Source organism: Lipotes vexillifer, unplaced genomic scaffold, assembly GCF_000442215.2.
Source record: "Lipotes vexillifer unplaced genomic scaffold, Lipotes_vexillifer_v1.1 scaffold306, whole genome shotgun sequence".
In the NCBI taxonomy this organism is placed as follows: Eukaryota; Metazoa; Chordata; class Mammalia; order Artiodactyla; family Lipotidae; genus Lipotes; species Lipotes vexillifer.
Window position 1 is genome coordinate 1,162,059 of NW_006789814.1, and position 22,130 is coordinate 1,184,188.

Here is a 22,130-nt window from a genome sequence, read left to right on the forward strand (position 1 = left end):
GCGGTACGTGGGCCTCTCACTGTTGTGGCCTCTCCCGTTGTGGAGCACAGGCTCCGGATGCGCAGGCTCAGCGGCCATGGCTCACGGGCCCAGCCGCTCTGCGGCATGTGGGATCCTCCCGGACCAGGGCACGAACCCACGTCCCCTGCATCGGCAGGCGGACTCCCAACCACTGCACCACCAGGGAAGCCCGCAACCAAATATTAATAGTAGGAAAATACAGCTCCCTTCTTGCATACTACACACAGGTTCTGAATTTCCTGGTCATCAGGAAAGGGGAAAATTAAAAAGTTGTTCATACTTCCCATGTAGAAGAAGAATAAAGGGGAGTGAGTCTGAAGGTGGTAGGAGCATAATTAATCCTCAACTCCAGGTGGAGAAGCGATGCTTCACTGCAGACTCTGGAGGCTCTGCACACATGAGGGCAGCCCGGCATCTCCAGCCCCCGTGCGGAATTATGTCCCAGCAGCACCACTCTGTGCCTGGGACTGGGAGCTCACGGTTCTCCCAAGGCGGGAGTGCAGGCCTTGACATTTGTGAGGGGGTGTGGTGGTGAAGGTGGAGATGCGTGTGACAAACAGGAGCGGGGCCCTCCTCACCGCCTCCCGTGCGGGCGTGATGACGGATCAGTGGCTCTCTCTCCACCCGCTCTTCTTGGGAACTTTTTCAGCAAAACCACGCCCTTCCTGATTGAGCTGGAAATGCACAGCCCCTCAGTGTTCTCTGAGCAACTTCTCTGCCACCGGGAATTGTGGGTTCATTCCCCCGCCCTCCCACCTTCTTGTAGGAGCCTTGGGAAGGGAAGAGTATCATTTTGTTGATGATTATCTAGGGGAGGTAAAAGTGGAATTTACATGGCTCTTTTTTTAGGAGATGAAACTGGGGAGAAAATTTAAAACAAAAGAAATCTCTTCACCTAACACCAGCTCCTACTCTATAGAGAAAAGAAATCTCTTGGCCTCGGGTGAAGGGTCATTTCAGTAGCTGGGCCATTAGTTTCAACCCAAGCAAAACAAAAAGAGAGAGAGAGGAGAAATCCCAAGAGGAGGCTATGAATCCTCAGGACAAGCCAGATGCTTCACGCAGCACGTGGACCAGACATCTGAGCAACTGCCTGAGGTTTCCAGATGTTTGTGTGTTGCATAGCACCCACAAAAGAAGGGGTGGCATGAACCCCACCCAGGCTTCCAGCGGAGGCCCAGCCCAGGAGCACCTGACCCCCTGGCAGTGAAGTCATCTCCAGCCTTCTATGGCTGCTCATGCCCTTCAGAAGATTGGGGTTCAACTCCCATAGCAGCTAACCCCCCAAACCCCTACCCCAGGTCCAGTGGTACAGAGGCAGGGCTGCCTGGCTTGGGTGCTTTTTAACCTGAGAGAGTCTTTTCTTGCGCTGTTGATCCTGCAGCAAACAGGAATGGATGGGCCCCTCCCTGGAGAGCTGGCCATTGGTGCTGGGCAAATGGACACCTTCCTCCCTGCGGGGTCACTGCCCCAGGTCCCCCGAGGCTCTCTGAGAAGCTGCACTGAGTGTCCTGTAGGGCCGGAAGGCTCTGAATGTCCTGACCTCCCAGTTTAAAGTATAGAATGATCATCTGACAGCCTAGGTTGTACACACTGCAGATACAGTTTTCAGGGTTTTACACCGCAGCTCTGAGACAGAGCCATATGTCCTGAGGGGAACAGTTAAAAGACAGATTGTTGAGTGAATAAAAGCAAGGATCAAATTCACAGACAGCATATCCCATTTTTGTGAAATTATATGTATTTGTGTATGTGTGTATTTCTATAGACTTATATCTTACATCCGTTTTTTATTAGTACAGACATTCAAATTATCTGGACAAGACACACGGAACTCCTAAAATGGAAGGAGAGATTTCAAGAGATTTCCCTCCTCCTCCTTTTTTAAAGTGCCTTGTATTTTTATAATATTTGATTTTATTTTTAGGAAGCATGCATTGCTTTTTGCAAAAATCCTTTTTGTCCGGAAATATTTTCAAACTTACAGAAAAGTTGCAAGTAGAAAGAACACCTATATACCCTTTACCCGGATTTATCTGACATTTTACCCCAATTGCTTAATTTTTTTATTATTTGCAAAAGATATTGCAAGTATATTTTTCTGATCTATTTGAGGGTACGTTGCATGCATCAATGTGTGTTTCATTTTCCCTTCCTTACACAAAAGGTAGGCTCCTATATATGCTTTCCTGCACATTATTCACATTTTTCTTTGCAATCGTTCAGTATCAGTTTATGGAGATCTTCCTCGGTTTGTTTGTTTGTTTACAACTGTGAGTGTACCACAGTTTATTCAACTGATCTCCTAAGGCATGCATTACTTTTAATTAATTTATTTTTGCTATGTTGGGTCTTCGTTTCTGTGTGAGGGCTTTCTCTAGTTGTGGCAAGCTGGGGCCACTCTTCATCGCGGTGCGCAGGCCTCTCACCATCGCGTCCTCTCTTGTTGCGGAGCACAGGCTCCAGATGCACGGGCTCAGTAGTTGTGGCTCACGGGCCTAGTTGCTCCGCGGCATGTGGGATCCTCCCAGACCAGGGCTTGAACCCGTGTCCCCTGCATTAGCAGGCAGATTCTCAACCACTGCGCCGCCAGGGAAGCCCAGGCATGCATTACTTTTGAAAGCAGAAAAACAAAGATAACTAGTGAAATGGAAAATTTAAAACCACTGAAGAGAGCAAGCTGAGGCTCTAATAGAAAGTCTGTTGTTTTTAAAGTGGGTGGGACCATGGGAGAAGCCAGGTGGCTGGTGAGCCCTTGAGCCTCACAAATAGAGCTATAGTGATGGCAAGGGGTCCACACGAAGTAACTCTCTTAGGTCAGGGTCTCTGGAGGCAGAGCCTGAGACTGGGATTGGAGGACATGTGAGGGAACAAGGAAGTAACAGCGGGACAGGGCAGGCGACAGAGCTAAGAAGGATATGTGCTCAGCTGGAGTCAGGCTTCAGCCTGATCCAGCGGGAGCTCCAGAGCAGGGATCTCACCAGAGGTGGTCCCACCTTGAGTGGTGGTGGTGGGGGGACTCCCCCATCCCCCATATACAGTAATGTACTTTGAGAATGTCGAAGAGTTCAAATTAATACATATAATGGGTCTTGTTCCTGGTGCCTGGCCTGTAGTAGATCTTCAGCAAATGATAGCTAATGCTATTATAGTCATTATTCCCTTTTTTCCTTTTATTTTTTTCATGACAGCTTTATTGACACACCATACCATTAACATACAATTCACTTATTTAAGATGTCCAGTTAGTGGTTTTTAGTATATTCACAGAGTTGTGCATCCACCACCAGAGTCAATCGTAAAACATTTTCATGACCCTATAAAGAAATCCTATCCCATTAGCGGTCACTGCCCCATTTCCTCCCCAACCCCTTCCTCCCTCCCTGCCCTAGAAATCTACTTTCTGCCTCTGTAGATGTGCCGGTTCTGGACATGTCGCGTAAATGGAGTCATACGATGTATGGTTTGGGGGCTGGCCTTTTGCACGCTCCTGTTTTTCCGTCATGGGCCGTGCCCTTCCCGCACCCCCAGCCCTCAAGAGGAGGTCACCACTTGCGTGTGGTGGCTTTGGTTCAGTCATTCAGGTCTCCAGAGAAGGGCAGCTGTGAGCCATTAGCAGCCAACCTGCCCAGCAGCTGGTGGACGGACACACCAGCCTGTGAAGGAGCCTAGTGGGGACGCCAGTAGAGTCCCGCAGAGTAAATCGTGTGAATGGGCTTCGTTAAGAGTGAAATGAAAGGGATTACCCAGCATAATAGAATAACAGCAACAGTTTCTCAGAAGTTCTGGATAAACAGAAACGTATGTTGTCCTGGGCAGGGTCCCTTTTTAACCTCTTCAAGGCTCTTCCTCGAAAGATCAAGCAGGGAATGGAATCTCGGTGACCAAACTCTCACACCCTTGGTGGGAATTTTAATTGGTTCATTTTCTGAAGGATCATTTGACAGTTATTTCAAAAGCCTAAACTATGGGAATATGAAAGGCTAAATGATTCCCCTAAGATCAGGACTCCTGTTTTACATCTTATTGGAGGTTCCAGCCATTACAAAAAGCAAAAAGAGCATAAGGTTCAAAAGAAGAACTAAAGCTGTCCCTATTTGCAGGTGATATGATTGTTTACTTAGGAAATCGTAGGAATCTACAAAACAATCACTAGAACTAAAAAATGAATTTAACAAGGTCCCCAGATATAAACTTAATAGACAAAAATCAGTTGTATTCTTAATACAATTATGTACAATATATACTAGCAGCAAACAAATGTCAAGTGAAATTGTAAAAATAATTCAATTTACAGTAGCACCAAAAACCATAAGATGCCTAGAAATAACAAAAGATATCTTAAGTTCTCTACCCTAAAAATTATAAAACATTACAGAGAGTAATTAAAGACCTAAGTAAATGAAAAGATAGACCACGTTTATGGATCAGAAGACTTGTTAATATGGCATTTTCCCCAAATTGATCTATAGAGTCAACATAATACCAATCAGAATTCCTGCAGTTTTATTTTGGGTAGAAATCGACAAGCTGATTCTAAAATTTCTATGGAAATGCAAAGTACCTATAATAGCAGAACAGTTTTGAAAAAGAAGAACAAAGGTGAAAGACCTATCCTATCTGATTTCAAGATTAACTATGAACCTACAGTGATCAAGACTGTTAGGCATTTGGTATTAAAAGATAAATGGATCAGTGGAACAGAAAAGAGAGTTCAGAGATAGACCAAAATTTATATGGTTAATCAATTTTCATCAAAAGTGCTGAGGCAGTTCTGGAAACAACTTCCAGTGTCCATCAACAGTTGAATGGGTAAACAAATTATGGGATATCTATACAATGGAATAGTTCTCAGCAATGAAAAAATGAACTGTTGATACATGGATGAATCTTTCAAAATTAATGCTTCCATGATTCTTTCATGAAATCTTTAAAAAGTATGCTGGATGAAAGACACCAGAACCACCCCCCCCCACCCCCGAAAGGTGCATACTGTGCGATTACATTTATATAAAATCCAAATTAATCTATAGGAACAAAAATCAAGTTGGTGGTTGCCTGGGACAGGGATGGAGGGAGGGAGTGACTCCAGAGGAGCACCAGGAAACTGGCAGTGATGGATGCATTCATGACCTTGATCTTGGTGATGGTTTCCAGGAGTGTACATATGTTAAAACTGATCAAATATGCACAGTTTATGGTTCTTCAGTTATACCTTAAGCTGTACCCAAAAGGGGGAGGTGTGTTTTGACCCAGCAGTTCAACCTCCTTGTAAACTTTGGAAACTGATGACCCTGGAGCCAGCCTTTTTTGTCTACTTGTATATGTGGTGTAGTTATCATTTTTGCTCTGCAAAAGTTCCTTGTTGTATTTGTGCCTTGTTGTATGATATTCATAATTAAGAACTTCTATTAAAGAAATATTCAGTGCTTTAATTAATTAATAATGGCTTTCATTCATTTGGTGCCTACAGTGTGCCAGGCACAACAGAGCTGTTTCTCATAATAGCAGCTTTGCAGAGTAGCTGTTATTATCCCCATTTTATAGATGATGAAACTAAGGCCATTCAGTTAAAAAGTACCAATGCTGAAATTGGATTTCCACATCTGCCCCACACTTTTCAATATAGGCTCTAAGTGTAAAATGCACAGTGAATTTTCAAGAACTTGAGATGGGCTCTAAGTGTAAAATACACACTGAATTTTCAAGAACTTAGTGTGGAAGTAAGGATATAAAATTAGTAATATTTTATATACTGAATAGATGTTGAAATAATATTTTAGATACATTGGGTTAAATAAAATACATAACTAAAATTAATTTCACCTGTTATTTTTTTTACTTTTTTTTAATGGAGTTGCTAGAAAATTCAAAAATTACACGTGAGGCTCACATTACATTTCTTTTTCACCAGTGCCACCTCAGAGCTCTTTCCACGTCATACTGTCTATGTGAGAGACAACTAGGAGGTTAATTCAACAGCGTATATTTATATTTATTGAGTGTAAAATGTATGCTGGTTAAATTTTATAGTTTCCCTTATTGGTACATTTGTTTACTCTGTAAGTCCATTAGCTACTTAATTTCAAGCAAAAATTGTCAGCAAACAATTTTTTCCATATTGCAGGTCTGGATTACTTTTTTAGATGGAAGGATGTGAACACTCTTAGTTTAAGGTAGATACAGAAGTCTCTGACCATCAGGACAGGTGCTCCTGTTTATAGAATAATTGACCAGTTTTGTGTTCTTTAAAGCAGTGTTCTCTTTTGGGCAAATATGCTTGTGTCTTCTGGTTGGAATGGCATCCATAGTTTTATAAACTAAAGTACAGATTACTTTGTCCTTTGTTGTTTACTTTATCTGGGAGAAGCACAGAAGCTTCCAATTTTTGAAGAATCAAGAAATCGTGACTGACCTTTGATCACCCAAATGTATTTTTTAAGATGGTATACTTTTCCCCCATTACTGGGGGTGGCCCTCCTCCTAGTTTTGTAAATAAAGTTTTATTGGATCACACACGTGTTCATACACTTTCTACGGCTACTTCCATGTCACAAAGGAAGGCAGAGTTGAGTAGTTGCGACAGAGACTGAATAGCCTAAAATATTTACTCTCTGGCCCTTTACGGAAAAGGTTGGCAGACCCCGGGTCAATTAAGTTACAGGTGATCCTCAAAAGGAGGTCCATGGGGCTTCCCTGGTGGCGCAGTGGTTGAAAGTCTGCCTGCCGATGCAGGGGACACAGGTTCGTGTCCCGGTCCGGAAAGATCCCACATGCCACGGAGCGGCTGGGCCCGTGAGCCATGGCCGCTGAACCTGCGCATCCGGAGCCTGTGGCCTCCGGGAGAGGCCACAACAGTGAGAGGCACGCGTACCGCAAAAAAAAAAAAAAAAACATGTAAAGTAGCTCAGAACAACGTCTGGCAGATAGTGCACACTCCATAAGTAATGCTGCTGCTGCTGCTGCTTCTTGTTATTATTATTACTACCCTAATCATGACCTTCCTTCAAGTCCCAGGTCAGGCACAAGCAAAGAACTGCAAGAAGCTGAGGGTGTGTTTAGGTCGAAGCCACCCTCTCCAGGAAGCCTTCTTGCTGGGCCCCAGCATCATCTGTGATCCGTGGCACTTTGGACCTCCAGGGTGGTAGACATGGCATCTACTTCTGAGTCAGTCTGATCTAGGTAACAAATCCTAGCTGTGTGACCCTGGACAAGTTACTTAACCTCTCTGTGCCTGATCCCATCATCTGTAAAAGGGGACAGTATCTTCCTTGTGGGGGTCCTTATAAGGCTTACCTGAGATGATGCATGTGCAAAGTGCTCAGCTCAGAGCAGATATTCTGTAAATAAAACACCGCTAAACCGTGTTATTTTTACTTTCTGCATTTTATTATGAAAGCACTTTACAGTACTACCCAGCTGTAGACTTTAAGCTCTTGATGGCTAGGAATGGTTGATCTGGGTGCCCCGCTAGGCTCCACCAACACCTGGCACCCAGAGGGAGCTCTGCAAATGTTTATTGCCTCGAATTGGCTGAAGAAACAGCATCCTGCCTCAGCCGAAGAATGGGGAGCAGGCCGTTGCCTTTCTCCACAGTCCCTGGCAGCCATGGGCCATGGACACTTAGGCATCTGGAAAGATACCTGCCAGTAAAATTCTGAGCGTGATTATACTGGAATCTATAACTCCCAAATTGGCAACTCAAAATCGTAATTTAATATGAAGAATGTCATACTGAATGAGTCAGGTGGGCCTTAACCCCGATATTGGATCAGCAGCTGACGTTCCAGCCCTGCCTAAGAAACATCTGCTTCTCCCCCTTTGCCTCACAGCCATCCCAGGCCACTGGCCGCCGGCAGGGATCACCGTCTCCAGGCCTGCCTCTTGGCTGCCTGCTGAGGAAATTCCTTAACCTGCGGGAGGGGTTATTTATGCCTGCTTTCTGTGTGTTCACACCAACCTTTTCCTTTTTAAAATTTTCCTTTTCTTTTTTTCTTTTATGAGTCCCATATTTTTCTTTACCACTGAGACACAATAAATTGAGTGTGACTAATGATTTGTGACACAAGTTTTCACTGTTACAGCTGGCAATGTAAAGATGCCAAGCATTTTCATAAGTGTATACTCAGGCAGGATAAAAGAAAAAACTGCCCAATTAGAATCTGTTCACACTTTCCAAGCCTAAGTAACACTAAAGACATTAAGGACATCAGTTTTTAAGCCCCAAATTGTACCAGGGTGCATCCCGATTTCCTGGTTGATGTGAGGCACATTTCTGATATTAGAATATTAAATTATATGGAGATTGTATCCCAATCCTCTGATTGATTTGAAATGAATTTGAATCAGGACAGCTTAAAAATTGCTTTTATAGCATCTTTATGACTTGATACCATGGAGAAATAAATAGGAAGCTAATGCCACGGAGGGCGTCCTCTTGATGCAGGGGCTGTGTCTCTGCTGCGGATTTTCCTGGTGGTAATTTAAGGAGATGCTTGTCACCTCCTTACAGCAGTTCATAATTCAAAAACAACCTATACGTGATACTCAATTAAGGCACCATGGAGGCATGTCAGCCACAGATGACTGATGAACAGTCTGAATGGAAATTCTGCACAACTCTTGAAAACACCACTAAACACCACTAAAATCAATCCCCCATCAGGAAAACCATGATTTATTAATATATTCTCTACATCTATCGAGTTGTGAATCAATGCGTCCCCAAGTAGAGGACTTCCCTTGTGGCGCAGTGGTTAAGAATCCGCCTGCCAATGCAGGGGACACGGGTTCAAGCCCTGGTCCGGGAAGATCCCACGTGCCGCCGAGCAACTAAGCCTGTGAGCCACAACTACCGAGTCCGCAAGCTACAACTACTGAGTCCGTGTGTCTCAACTACTGAAGCCCGTGTGCCTAGAGCCCGTGCTCCACAACAAGAGAAGCCACCGCAATGAAAAGCCCGCACACTGCAACTAAGAGTAGACCCCGCTCGCCGCAACTAGAGAAAACCCATGCGCAGCAACGAAGACCCAACACAGCCAAAAATGAAATTAATTAATTATTTTTTAAAAAGCTAGTAGAAAACCAACATAAGTAAAACTTCTTGCAAGTCCTGGTGGCAGGGCCTGAACGTTGCAAGGCCAGCTAGCTGGTCATGTCTGCGTCCCACTCCAGCAGGGGAGCCTCGGGGCATGATGAGCACCTGCTGTTTACTGGGCACACGTTGCCAGCATCCGAGCTGTCATCCAAGCCTCTCTGCCGCCCGTGAGACAGGTATTATTATTGTCTTACAAATGAGGAAGTCGAGGTTCACAAAGGTCAGTAACCTGCCCAAGGTCCCAAAGGACAGAACCTGAGTCTGCAAGAACCTGAGCTCTTACATCCGAGTACCATGGTTCTGATCCTGGCTGCCCTGATTTCTAACTGAGTAACTTTGCCTTGGTTCCTTAACTTCTCCGTGCCTAGTCTTCTTATCTGTAAAATGGAGATGACTCCTCTGTCCCTAGGACAAACGTCTATTGGGAGGATTCAGGAGATGGTGGATTAAAAAGTCCTTAGGGGGCTTCCCTGGTGGCGCAGTGGTTGAGAGTCCGCCTGCCGATGCAGGGGACACAGGTTCGTGCCCCGGTCTGGGAAGATCCCACATGGCGCGGAGCGGCTGGGCCCGTGAGCCATGGCCGCTGAGCCTGCGCATCCGGAGCCTGTGCTCCGTAACGGGAGAGGCCACAACAATGAGAGGCCCGCGAACCCCCCAAAAAAAAAAAATTCTTAGGGTCCTGCTGCTGCTACCCTCGACCCACTCTGCCTCAGTGTTTGCCCTTCTTTGGGACAGAATCAGGAGACATTTTTGGGATTCAGAACTCCTGGACTTCCCAGGAGGTGGGAAGTAGAAACTCCCACTACCAAATACCAGGCTCCTGGGTCCGGTTCCAACCCAGGAAGAGGCTCCCTCACTTCCCACCTGAGTCTCATCCCTGTGTTTTGCTTTTCCCTGGGCCAGCTGGGAATATCTCAGAGCCTTGAACTCTGCACCAGAACTCAGGAGACTGGAGAGTCATTCATACGTCCCTACTTTGAGACAGATTTTAGCCTCCTGCCTGACCATCCCGTTGTAAGTTTATCACATGGTCATTGCCTGATTTCCTGTTCAGGACTCCAAAATGTCGAGTTGCTCGTTGTACTGGGCAGCGGGGAGGGGGGGATCTCTTTTACCAGAAGCAAGAAGATTCTGAACACAACAGCTCTGCTTGCCGACAGCTCTTTCATCTTTATTTCTAGTCCTCTTTAGGCTTCTTTGCTCATCTAAAAATCCTCATTTTGTCACATTTCTGTAACTTGGGACATTAACAGTAAATGATGAGCCCCTGGGGACCTGGGACGGGAAATGGATGGGACACACTGATGGCAGAGAAGCCCAGCTCTCCGCAGTCCACCGAGACCCCTTCTGAAAGGTCTGCCGGTCACTTGCACAGTCCCCGTTAACACTCCTGTCTCTGCGAATGCCAACAAGTAACAGCGTGAAATCTAAACATAAATGTTTTCACAGCTAATTACGGCTAATGCGAGCAACTTTCAAAATTGCCAAACATTCCTTCCAGAATAGTACATTTTGCAACTATGAATTAGGCATAAAGAGCCAAATTTCATAAACATAATTTAGCATACAACAAAATAATAATACTAAGTGCTTTCCGACTGGCCGTTAGCAGCTCCCCGAGGTGGGTCTAATCGCACACTCTCCCATTTGGGCGTCTGATGGCACAGGCCGTAAGGCTCGGAAACCCCAGGAAGGCAGTGGAGGAAGCAGTCATTTCCACGGCCCTCCAGCCTGAGTGATCAGGAGCTGTTCACTTGCCCCACTTACGGCGATACACCCAACCCAGCGGTTCCAGCTGCAGCTTTTAGCCACACAGCTCCGGCCCTGGTGTGGCAGCACCTCCGTCCCTCCTGTCATCATTCTTTCCCAGTCCACGTCACCTTGATGTTTGCTTGTGATCACCAAATCAATGCATGATGACTGCAAACATTATAGTAGTAAAAACAGAAAGTGATGCCCGCCCTTGCTAATCCCACCCCACCACCCTGGTGGTGAAATCACCTGTGTGAGTTTAGTGTCTGTTTCTCCCCCATTCAGCTGGGGTTACAAACACAAGCACACACCCTCTTATACGGGCGTTATCTTTATTTTACAAAAACAGGATCACACAACACTTCTTTTTACATCTTGCTGTTCATACTTAATAATATATTTGGTGCCTTTCAGTGCCAGTACACGTAAATCAACCTCTTTTTTTTTTTAATACACATACTATAATTTATCCAGTCTCCCATAAACAAATATTACAAACAGTGCCTCTGTGAGCACTGTATATTTGTCCCCACAGACACAACACACCTACATCTGTGGGCTTTTCTCTGGGTATCTCTGAAGGATAAATTTATATGAAAATGGTGGTGTTGGGTCAAGGGGAATGCACAGCAAAATGTCAGAACCTAATAGCACCTAATTACCCTCTGAAATGAGTTGTATCTGCATCCTAATAACAGTCAATGGAAATAGCTGTTTCTCTCCACCCTCGGCTGTTTTAAGTAGGGAAACCTGGGTCACCTTCCTTTCCATCCCTAGCCATGGTCCAGGGCTGGCAGACCCACACCTGCCCGCAGGTGGGTCTCAGTTCTTGCTGCTGGAGGGTGGCTATAGTCTCCAGAGCTCTGTTCAAAGTCTCCCAGAACCATACTAACAAGAAGGGTTAAACAATTTGATTGTATTTCCTTCATACCTTTTTTGAATCATTGTCAAATGCAGAGCAGTTCTCTCACCACGAGGGTCCCTCCTGTAGCCACACCCACTCCCAGCCCCCTTCATCCCTGTCCCTAACTCCTAGCAACTATATAATTTTTGTCACTTTAAGAATGTTTTGTAAGTGGAATCATATTGTATGGAACCTTTTGAGTTGGCTTTTTAAAATCAGCATAATCTCCTTGATACCCACTCAAGACGTGGCATGTGTCAATAGTTGATTCCTTTTTATTGCTGAGTAGTATTCCATTAGTGTGGGTGCTTCTTGACTGTGACCATTTCTTAGACTTTGCTTATTTTTGATGACCTTTACAGTTTTGAGAAGTACTGGTCAGGTATTTTATAGAATGTCTATTGGAATCTGTCTGATGTCTTTTTCATGCCAGAATTATGGGTTTAAGGGAGGAAGACCACACAGGTCAATTACTGTTTTAATCCCAGTCATTTCAAGGTACATACCATCAACCTGATGTATCATCACTGTTGATGTTCGTCAGTTTCTCCACTGTAAAGTTACTTTTTTTTTTTTAAACCCCTCTTTATACTTTACTCTTTGAAGGAAGTCGCTATGCACAGCCCATACCTAAGGGGTAGGGAGTTATACTCCACCTCCTTAAAGGAGGAATTTCCACATAAATTATCTGTTAGTCTTCTGTATGGGATGTTTGTCTCTTTTCCCCACATATATTCAATCAGTTATTTGTATTAGTATAGACTCGTGGCTTTTTAAATACATTTCTTGCCCCAGTCTTACAGACACCCATTTCTCCAAGGATCCATAGTTCCTTTTGTTGGAGAATAGAAGTAGAAACCAAGATGTGGCTGCTATGTGTGCTCCCTGCTAGCATGTGTCCTTGCTCCTAGGCACTTGCACCTGACAGAGCAAGAAATGTGTGTCTCTCTACTAACCTGTGTACATACACATCTATATATATTTCCAGATGTCAGCAGGGTTTACACTTTAAGGTAAACACAAGTTCATACTGATGTCTCCAACTCTAATCCATTACCACATGGATCATTCTAGCCTCCTCCCCTTCCCATACGGGTTTTAAAAAAAAACAACCTTTTTTTATTGAGCTGTATAATTCACATACCGTACAATTTACTCCAAAATTCAGTGGCTTTAATATATTCATTGCCACTGTCTAATTCCAGACCATTTTTGCCATTCTGCAAAGAAACCCTGTGCACATTAGCAGCCATTTCCACTCCCTCTTTCCCCTCTTCACCCAGCAACCACTATATACTTTCTTTTGCTATGGATTTGCCCATTCGGGACATTTCTTATAAATGGAGTCATACAGTATGTGGCCTTCTGCATCTGACTTCTTTAACTTGGCATAATGTTTTGAGAAGTGGTAAACTCTTAGTCTTTATATGTCCAAACATGTATCTGTTTTGCCCTTAAACTTGAATGATGGTTTAGCTATAGGTACAAAATTTGAGGTTCACAAGTACTTGCCTTCAGCATTTTGAAGGTATTACTCCCTGATTCTTTTATGGCTGAGATGCCTGCTACCTGTCTAATTGTCATTCCTTTATAGTACTTTTGCCATGATATCTTTTTTTTTTTTTTTTGGCTGTGTTGGGTCTTTGTTGCAGTGCGTGTGCTTCTCATTGCCGTGGCTTCTGCTGTGGAGCAGGGGCTCTAGGGGCACGGGCCTCAGCAGTTGTGGCACACGTGCTCAGCAGCTGTGGCTCGTGGGCTCTGTAGCACAGGCTCAGCAGCTGTGGCTCACGGGCCCAGCTGCTCCGTGGCATGTGGGATCCTCCCGGACCAGGGCTCGAACCCGTGTCCCCTGCATTGGCAGGCAGATTCTTAACCACTGCACCACCAGGGAAGTCCCACCATGATATCTTTTTAAGACTTTTCTTTCTGATGCTCCATAATTTTACCATGGCATATGTCAGTATGAATTGATTTTTATTTATCCTACTTAGTACTTTTCATTTGAAGACCCATATGTTCCTCCCTTCTGGAAAATTCCAAATAACCCATCCTTTGGGTTCTTTGAACTTCTCATTGCTTATGTCTGGGTGTCTGTGTTGTTTTCTGATTCAGCTCCACATTTCTACCTTTTCATTCACTAATTCCCTGTTTGACTCGTGTCTAGTCTAGAATTTATCCCATTTATTGAGGGTTTTGTTTTAAAATTTTAATTCATATGTTTTATGTCCACCATTTCTAAATTTCCATTACCAACCCTTCTCACTCAATTCATGCCCGTTTTGTTTCACAACATCTTGTTCTTTTTAATGGATATTTGTCCTTTATTGAGTACATTTGATATCCTAAACATTTATTTTAAGTATTTCTCAGACAGTTTATATCATTGATTTCCCCTGAAGTGAGTTCATATTCCCGATTGAAGAGTTTGAAGACTGTCTTACTTAGCGTGAAATTTTCACAGATGGTGGAATTTTTTATTTCAGGTTCAGTTTGGGTAAGAGGTATTTGCAGCGGGGGAGGCGGTGGTTTTCCCCTCACTTTTCCTCTTGACCGACTTCTCCCTGTGCAGGGGTTTCGCCCCCATCGGGGACCCGGCCTTACGATAGTGCTGTAGAGTCCCGGCCCCCCAGTCATCCTGCGAAGCCGTGTTTCCGTTCCTTGACTTGAACCTGTGTCTGTCCTTCCTCCCTAGACCCGTGGGTTGCTGCAAGCCTTCACCCAGTGCTGTGCTGGAGACAGCTCCTGCCAACACATGAAAACCAATGATTAAATGTTAGAGAATTGTGTGAGTTGGTTGTTAAACAGCCATTGTTAGAATTTAATTATACAAACTCATCATTAAGTAAATTATATTAAGAAGCAAAGGTAATAAATACTCATACTCGACACTTAACCATTTTCTAATTATCTTGCTCCGTATTATTCTCACCCCTGCTCTTTGGCTGCGTACAGCTCTCGTATGTGTGTTGGGAACACTCCGTGGTGGTGGGTTTGCTCCTGGGCATCTCTTGGCCACTCTGGTTCAGTGACATCACGTTGGTCATTTGAAATCGGCCATCGTGAGAATGTTAACTCCATGGAAATGAGTAAACATTACAAATCAGGTCCTTTTTTTTTTTTCTGGAGTGCTTGTACCAGGGTGTACCAGCCTACCACCACCCTGGAACAGGGCAGCGGTGGTTTCCTTCAGTCTCCTTCCATAAACGGAGGTATTAACACCACCCCTGTTTCCAGCCAGGAGCCAGCCTTTATTGCCTCATCTCAGAGAAAGTGCTTTCAATCTTGATTATCTTGTAAGAGCTCAACTCCCACTCATTACTCTGCCTTCCTGCTTCCTTTCTGGTCCATAGAGCTATTTATTTTGGTATTGAAGCTATCTCTGTCCTTTGGGGTTTTTTTAAATATTTTATCCATCATAGGTCTAAGTTTGGAGAGGAGGAGGTACATTAAATGTTGACCATGCTGTGCTGTCTTGTTTAGAACTCCATAAACATTATTATTTTTTTTCAAAAAGATTTTAATATAGCTGTCCAGTAATCTTGATGCTAGACAACAAATGATTACATATACCATAATATATGATTTACGCTTTTAAAAATTCTTTGAGGTGTACTTTCCACGTCCTAAGATGAATAAGATACACCAAAAGTCCTTTAGATGCCTATTGGCTAACCAGCAAATCCAGTCCTGGGTGGCTGATCTCTGCCACACTAAGCAACCAGTGATAAGTTAAAACAGCTTTTCCTAGAGTCAGGACTCCTGGCTGGGGGTAAGAACAGCTTTACACATGCAAAATACCAGAAGGACATTTAAAACAGAGAAGATGTTACCTATTAAATCCCATCTCCATTTTCACAATGAGAACACTGCAGCTTCCAAAATAAAGCTGTATCCTATGAACAATGAATAACAGTGGGTATTTGAATTGGGTGTCAATTATAGAGATTTGAAGGAGTGCTTGTAAATAGCTTGTTCTCTCATGGTGTGGAACATGTACCTTCTCCTTGCTGCATACATGTCTTCACGTTTTGTTATTTCACTGGCCCTATCTTTGGCTCCTGGACTCAGAGATTCCTGAGAAATATGCAGGAATTAATGAGTAAAAAGTATCTGTTTAAAAGAGAGGGACAAGTCCACCTCCTTATCCCTTCTCCTATTTCAAACCTTTTTCTCCCTCCATCCAGCTATTCCTTTATTTTTTTAATTTTTTTTAACATCTTTATTGGAGTATAATTGCTTCACAATGGTGTGTTAGTTTCTGCTGTATCAGAGTGAATCAGCTATACGTATACATATGTTCCCATATCTCCTCCCTCTTGCGTCTCCCTCCCTCCCACCCTCCCTATCCCACCCCTCTAGGTGGACACAAAGCACCGAGCTGATCTCCCTGTGCTATGCGGCTGCTTCCCACTAGCTATCTATTTTACGTTTGGTAGTGTATATATGTCCATGCCACTCTCTCACTTTGTCACAGCTTACCCTTCCCCCTCCCCATATCCTCAAGTCCATTCTCTAGTGTCCTCAAGTCCATTCTCTATCTCTGTGTCTTTATTCCTGTCCTGCCCCTAGGTTCTTCAGAACCTTTTTTTTTTTAGATTCCATATATATGTGTTAGCATACGGTATTTGTTTTTCTCTTTCTGACTTAACTTCCCTCTGTATGACAGACTCTAGGTCCATCCGCCTCACTACAAATAACTCAATTTCATTTCTTTTTATGGCTGAGTAATATTCCATTGTATATATGTGCCACATCTTCTTTTATCCATTCATCTGTCAATGGACACTTAGTTTGCTTCCATGCCCTGACTATTGTAAATAGAGCTGCAATGAACATTATGATACATGACTCTTTTTGAATTATGGTTTTCTCCAGGTATATGCCCAGCAGTGGGATTGCTGGATCATATGGTAGTTCTATTTTTAGTCTTTTAAGGAACCTCCATACTGTTCTCCATAGCGACTGTATCAGTTTACATTCCCACCAACAGTGCAAGAGGGTTCCCTTTTCTCCACACCCCCTCCAGCATTTATTATTTGTAGACTTTTTGATGATGACCGTTCTGACTGGTGTGAGGTGATACCTCATTGTAGCTTTGATTTGCATTTCGCTAATGATTAGTGATATTGAGCATCCTTTCATGTGTTTGTTGGCAATCTGTATATCTTCTTTGGAGAAATGTGTATTTAGGTCTTCTGCCCATTTTTGGATTGGGTTGTTTGTTGTTTTGATATTGAGCTGCTTGTATATTTTGGAGATTAATCCTTTGTCAGTTGCTTCGTTTGCAAATATTTTCTCCCATTCTCAGGGTTGTCTTTTTGTCTTGCTTATGGTTTCCTTTGCTGTGCAAAACGCTTTTAAGTTTCATTAGGTCCCATTTGTTTATTTTTGTTTGTATTCCCATTTCTCTAGGAGGTGGGTCAAAAAGGATCTTGCTGTGATTTATGTCATAGAGTGTTCTGCCTATGTTTTCCTCTAAGAGTTTGATAGTGTCCGGCCTTACATTTAGGTCTTTAATCCATTTTGAGTTTATTTTTGTGTGTGGTGTTAGGGAGTGTTCTAATTTCATTCTTTTACATTCTTTTACATGTCCAGTTTTCCCAGCACCACTTATTGAAGAGGCTGTCTTTTCTCCATTGTATATTCTTGCCTCCTTTATCAAAGATAAGGTGACCATATGTGTGTGGGTTTATCTCTGGGCTTTCTATCCTGTTCCATTGATCTATGTTTCTGATAAACATTATTTTTCATAGACATGTACCTTCTACTCTATGGCTGTTATATAGGCCTCAAAATATTTCCTTCATCTCTCCCAAAGTCATTCACCTTTTCTCCCTTCTCTTCTTGTCCCCTAGTACTTTCCTGTATGAGTTACAAGAAACAGGTTAATAATGTATTATATATATATGAATTATCCTTGAAAAGATTCTGGATGTCACATATGCTGCCTTCTTATTTATCATATGCTGAATAATATTATGCATTTACTATAATAATATGTATTGTTCACAGAAGAAACCACTGGAGCCCCCAAGTTACCTAAATGGAAATCCTTGGTCCCCTAATGTTTTTTCCCTTCCCTGCAGGTATCAAAGCTGTGTTCTCAGGCCACTACCACAGAAATGCCGGGGGCACCTACAAGGACCTCGACATGGTGGTATCATCTGCCATCGGATGCCAGCTGGGCAAAGACACCCATGGGCTCCGAGTCGTGGTGGTCACCGCTGAGAAAATCGTCCATCGATACTACAGTTTAGATGACCTGAGTGAGAAGGGAATAGAAGACGATCTGATGGATTTGTTGAAGAAAAAATGATTGCCGATTATGATTTATTCAGTTTTCACTTCTACTATTTTTTCATTTTGGAAGAAACAGCAGCTGCACACAACCCCATATTGAAATAAAAAAGTGTACCAGGCAGATTTGTGAATTTATGTCCTTTTGCTTCAATCAGAGAGCTAGGTCCTGTCATAAATGATATTTAAAATAAAACTGCCCTCCCTATGCAAAGAGAGGGGAGGAGCCTGGGAATGAAAGAATAAATGATATTATTAGAATCTCTCTGCATGGGTGATTGAATAAGTTCTCCTAATGATGTGTCTCTCAACTCTGCTCTGAATTAGATGGTTTTCTGGCATCATATGGTAAATGTCAACTTATCGATCTCAGTCACACCCTGATATCCAAGTGTGATCTCTGATGATTCTTTGAACAAAATTCATCTGATTATAGTAAACCGTGGTCACAACTCCCAAAATGCTAGGCAAAACGAAGATCATCTCCTTTCCTTCCTAACAAAACAAATAATTGTGTTCCGTTACCAGAGCCAAAAACTCATCTGGCTGAGGAGCTGAGTAGCCGACATTTACTATTAAAGTCTGGGACATCTGTTATGGCCGATGATGAAGCGGATACAAGTCAAAGCTCGAGTTTACCTTCATGGCGGCTAGAAAAGTCACCTTTGCACGTAAATCGTCCATATTCAAAAACCTCATCCCGGAGACTAGAACCGAAGCCCTAAAAGGCCGCCTCTGCAGTCATGGGCGGCACGTCTGATTCACTCACGTTCGCATTCACTGCTGCAGTAACTCCCTCCGCAGGTGGATGTTCTCGTGTGATCGGAATCATCCTCCGTTTATGAGACTCTTGGCTCTGTCTACTTTGACAGAAAACATGGGAATTGATGCAGAGTTCTTCAGAAACCAAGCAGAAATTCCTGTGGGGCAAAAACAGTGCTTTCAGCCATGTTATCTAAATTGGCACCAATTTTGATTAGATGTGCTGATGCAGGATCCCTTGACCAAGGAGCGTGGATGGGTTAAAATCAGCATTGTCTTTGTTTAATCTACCTTGCTGCTGCTTCTCTGCGGCTCCTGACCACTGCGTAATTTTATCCATGTCGCCTTTTCCAGCAGTCATCCTGGTGGACAGGGAGCCTGGGTACTCGCCATCCTGCCAGGAAAACTTCACAGTGTTATGCAGTAGCATTCAGTCATCCTAACAAAACAAAACAAAAAAACAAAAAACTGGTTGCAAATGAACTGCAAAGTCCATTAAATTAAAAGACCTTCATGTTAAAAAGCTTCAGTCAGTGTAGCAAAACCATGTGAAATTAAATAGAAAGATAACTGGATATATAAATTCATAAGGAACAAAAGACAAGAAGTTAATTTTACTACAGATCGGTGACACACCATAGCTCATTGTTATGTGGCAAGAAATTAAAAATTTTCAAAATTAGAATGCTCCTGTTTTAGAGTTCTGCTGCATTCTTGCTTCGCATTCGTCTTTCTTTACAACAGATGGGGATAGAAGAGATCAAGAAGGGGAATTCAGTAAGAGGCATAACGAATAAGCCATGCGTTTGAGGCCTGGGATGTGGTAACTTCAGAATCGGACATGAGCAACGTGAACCAGGACCATCAGTGCGGATGTGGGTCTCCTGGGAGAAACGGGGAGAGTTTAATCACCACGGACTGGAGCTCTCTTTGTCACGTCACCTGTGCAAAATGCTCTAGACTGTGGCACTTGGGTTTGGGGAAGGATATGGGAATAATTAAAATTAATCGAAATGAAACTTCTAAATCTCCTTCTCCAAAAACCTAACAAGGAAGATAGTTGATTCAAAACACAGCAAGAATATGCTACGAATAGGGAATTCTATGAAATTCTCACCATTTTTAAAGTAACCAAACAGCAGTATTCCCCAAAGGTGATAGGTTCAGAAAGCAGTTAGGAAATGATAGTGTATCATTCTGATAATAATTACCAATGCGTTCACTTATGAGTCCTTTTTCTTAAAAAAAAAAAAAAAAAAAGACATTTTTTTTAAAGTGCCTTATACTGGGATAAACAATAAAACACACCATGATCATAAGTGCTATGGTTTCGAATGTTTGTTAGGTGCTAAGTACTGTTTTAAGTCCTTTGGCTCAGAGAGGTGGGGCCGCTTGGCCAAGGTCACTCACCTCATCAGTGGGGAGCAAAGGACTGAGATGCAAGCAGTCCAGCTGTTGAGCCTACACTCCCTGACATTATCCTCTTTACCGGAAAACGTTTTTCACAGGTGAGAGGTTCGTACCCGCTCTTGGCAACATGGCACCCAGTTAGCTGGAGGCCCTGGGACTTCATCGCAGCGTTTGTAAAGCCTAGGCAAGGCCCAGAAGCCCCTTCTCTGACACCAGGTTCAGGGTGGCAAAAGCCTGTCCAAGGAGCAGGTTATTCCAGGCAGAGAATTTTCACTGGAGGAGATTGAAAAGCTGAATTGAACCGTAATGGGCCGCAGGACACAGCTCTGGCCACAACAGTAAACACTTCATCAGATGAAGCTTCCTTCCTTGTTTATAGTTTTCACCCCAGCGGGTAGGAAGCCAGCATCTCTCTCAGGGCAGAGAGGGCCACCTAATGCTCCCCACCTCCAATTAATCATTTTAATTGGGAAAAAAATAAGGGGCTGCTAATGGAAGAAGCTTATTTAAAGTGATCTAGAACTGGACTGTCAGGACTCAAGGGTGGGTTTGTGGATAGCAGGTGGGGAGATGATCATCCAACTGCATTTGGTTTTTACAGTAAGTAAGTTTATCTCAAGTCTTCAGTCATGTTTCCCCTCAAGTTGGAGAACAGGGGGGACAAATGTAGTAAACTTCATGGCACTAACAAACAGAACATTTCATAATATCTTGATTTTTCAGCATTGCTAGTTAGTCAGTCCCTAATAGAGGGTTATGAGGCAAATACTAGTTTTAAGCCTGACTAATGACACTAGGACTGGGAAAAGAATCTAAAAAAGAGTGGATATATGCATATATATAACTGATTCACTTTGCTGTACAGCAGAAACTAACACAACACTGTAAATCTACTATACTCTGATAAAAATTACAGTATGGAGCTTCCTTAAAAAACTAAAAATAGAACTACCATATGACCCAGCAATCCCACTACTGGGCATATACCCTGAGAAAACCGTAATTCAAAAAGAGACATGTACCACAATGTTCACTACAGCACTATTTACAATAGCCAGGACATGGAAGTAACCTAAGTGTCCATCATTGGATGAATGGATAAAGAAGATGTGGCACGTATATACAATGGAATATTACTCAGCCATAAAAAGAAACGAAATTGAGTTACTTGTAGTGAGGTGGATGGACCTAGAGTCTGTCATACCGAGTGAAGTGAGTCAGAAAGAGGAAAACAAATACCATATGCTAACAGTTCTATTAAAAGCATATATATATATGGAATCTAAAAAAAAAAAGGTACTGATGAACGTAGTTGCAGGGCAGGAATAAGGAGGTAGACATAGAAAATGGACTTGAGGACATGGGGTGGGAGGGTGAAGCTGGGGTGAAGTGAGAGTAGCATCGACATATATGCACTACCCAGTGTAAAATAGTTGGCTGGTGGGAAGCAGCAGCATAGCACAGAGAGATCAGCTCAGTGCTTTGTGATGACCTAGAGGGGTGGGATAGGGAGGGTGGGAGGGAGGCTTAAAAGGGAGGGGGTATGGGAACATGTGTATGCATATGGCTGATTAGCCTTGTGCAACAGAAACTAACACAGTATAGTGAAGCAATTATACTCCAGTAAAGATCTGTTGAAAACAAAAAAGGTACATGCACCCCTATGTTCATAGCAGCACTATAAAAAATAAACAAAAAAAAGACTAAGACCATTTACCTTATGTACCTGCAAAAGATACTGAGTTACATATAACTGCAGAATCTATATACACATAATACAATTTAATATTATAGTCTGTCTTCTAATGTGAAATCTTTTGAGAAAAGGTAGCAAAAACATCATTTGCATTTCCTTGAACTCTTAATACTTATTCCCCAAGTAGTGTC

The 22,130-nt window shown here is 43.1% G+C and overlaps 1 protein-coding gene across 2 annotated transcripts in view; it reads left to right on the forward strand.

The window, feature by feature from the left end:
* CPPED1 (calcineurin like phosphoesterase domain containing 1) overlaps window positions 1-18,090 on the forward strand; it is a 115,880-nt gene extending 97,790 nt beyond the window's left edge. For both annotated transcript variants that reach the window (XM_007462813.1, XM_007462814.1), the window contains one exon: window positions 17,861-18,090. In XM_007462813.1, coding sequence (XP_007462875.1) covers window positions 17,861-18,090 — 230 coding nt within the window. The remainder of the gene's footprint in view (window positions 1-17,860) is intronic.
* The last annotated feature ends 4,040 nt before the right edge of the window (window positions 18,091-22,130 follow it).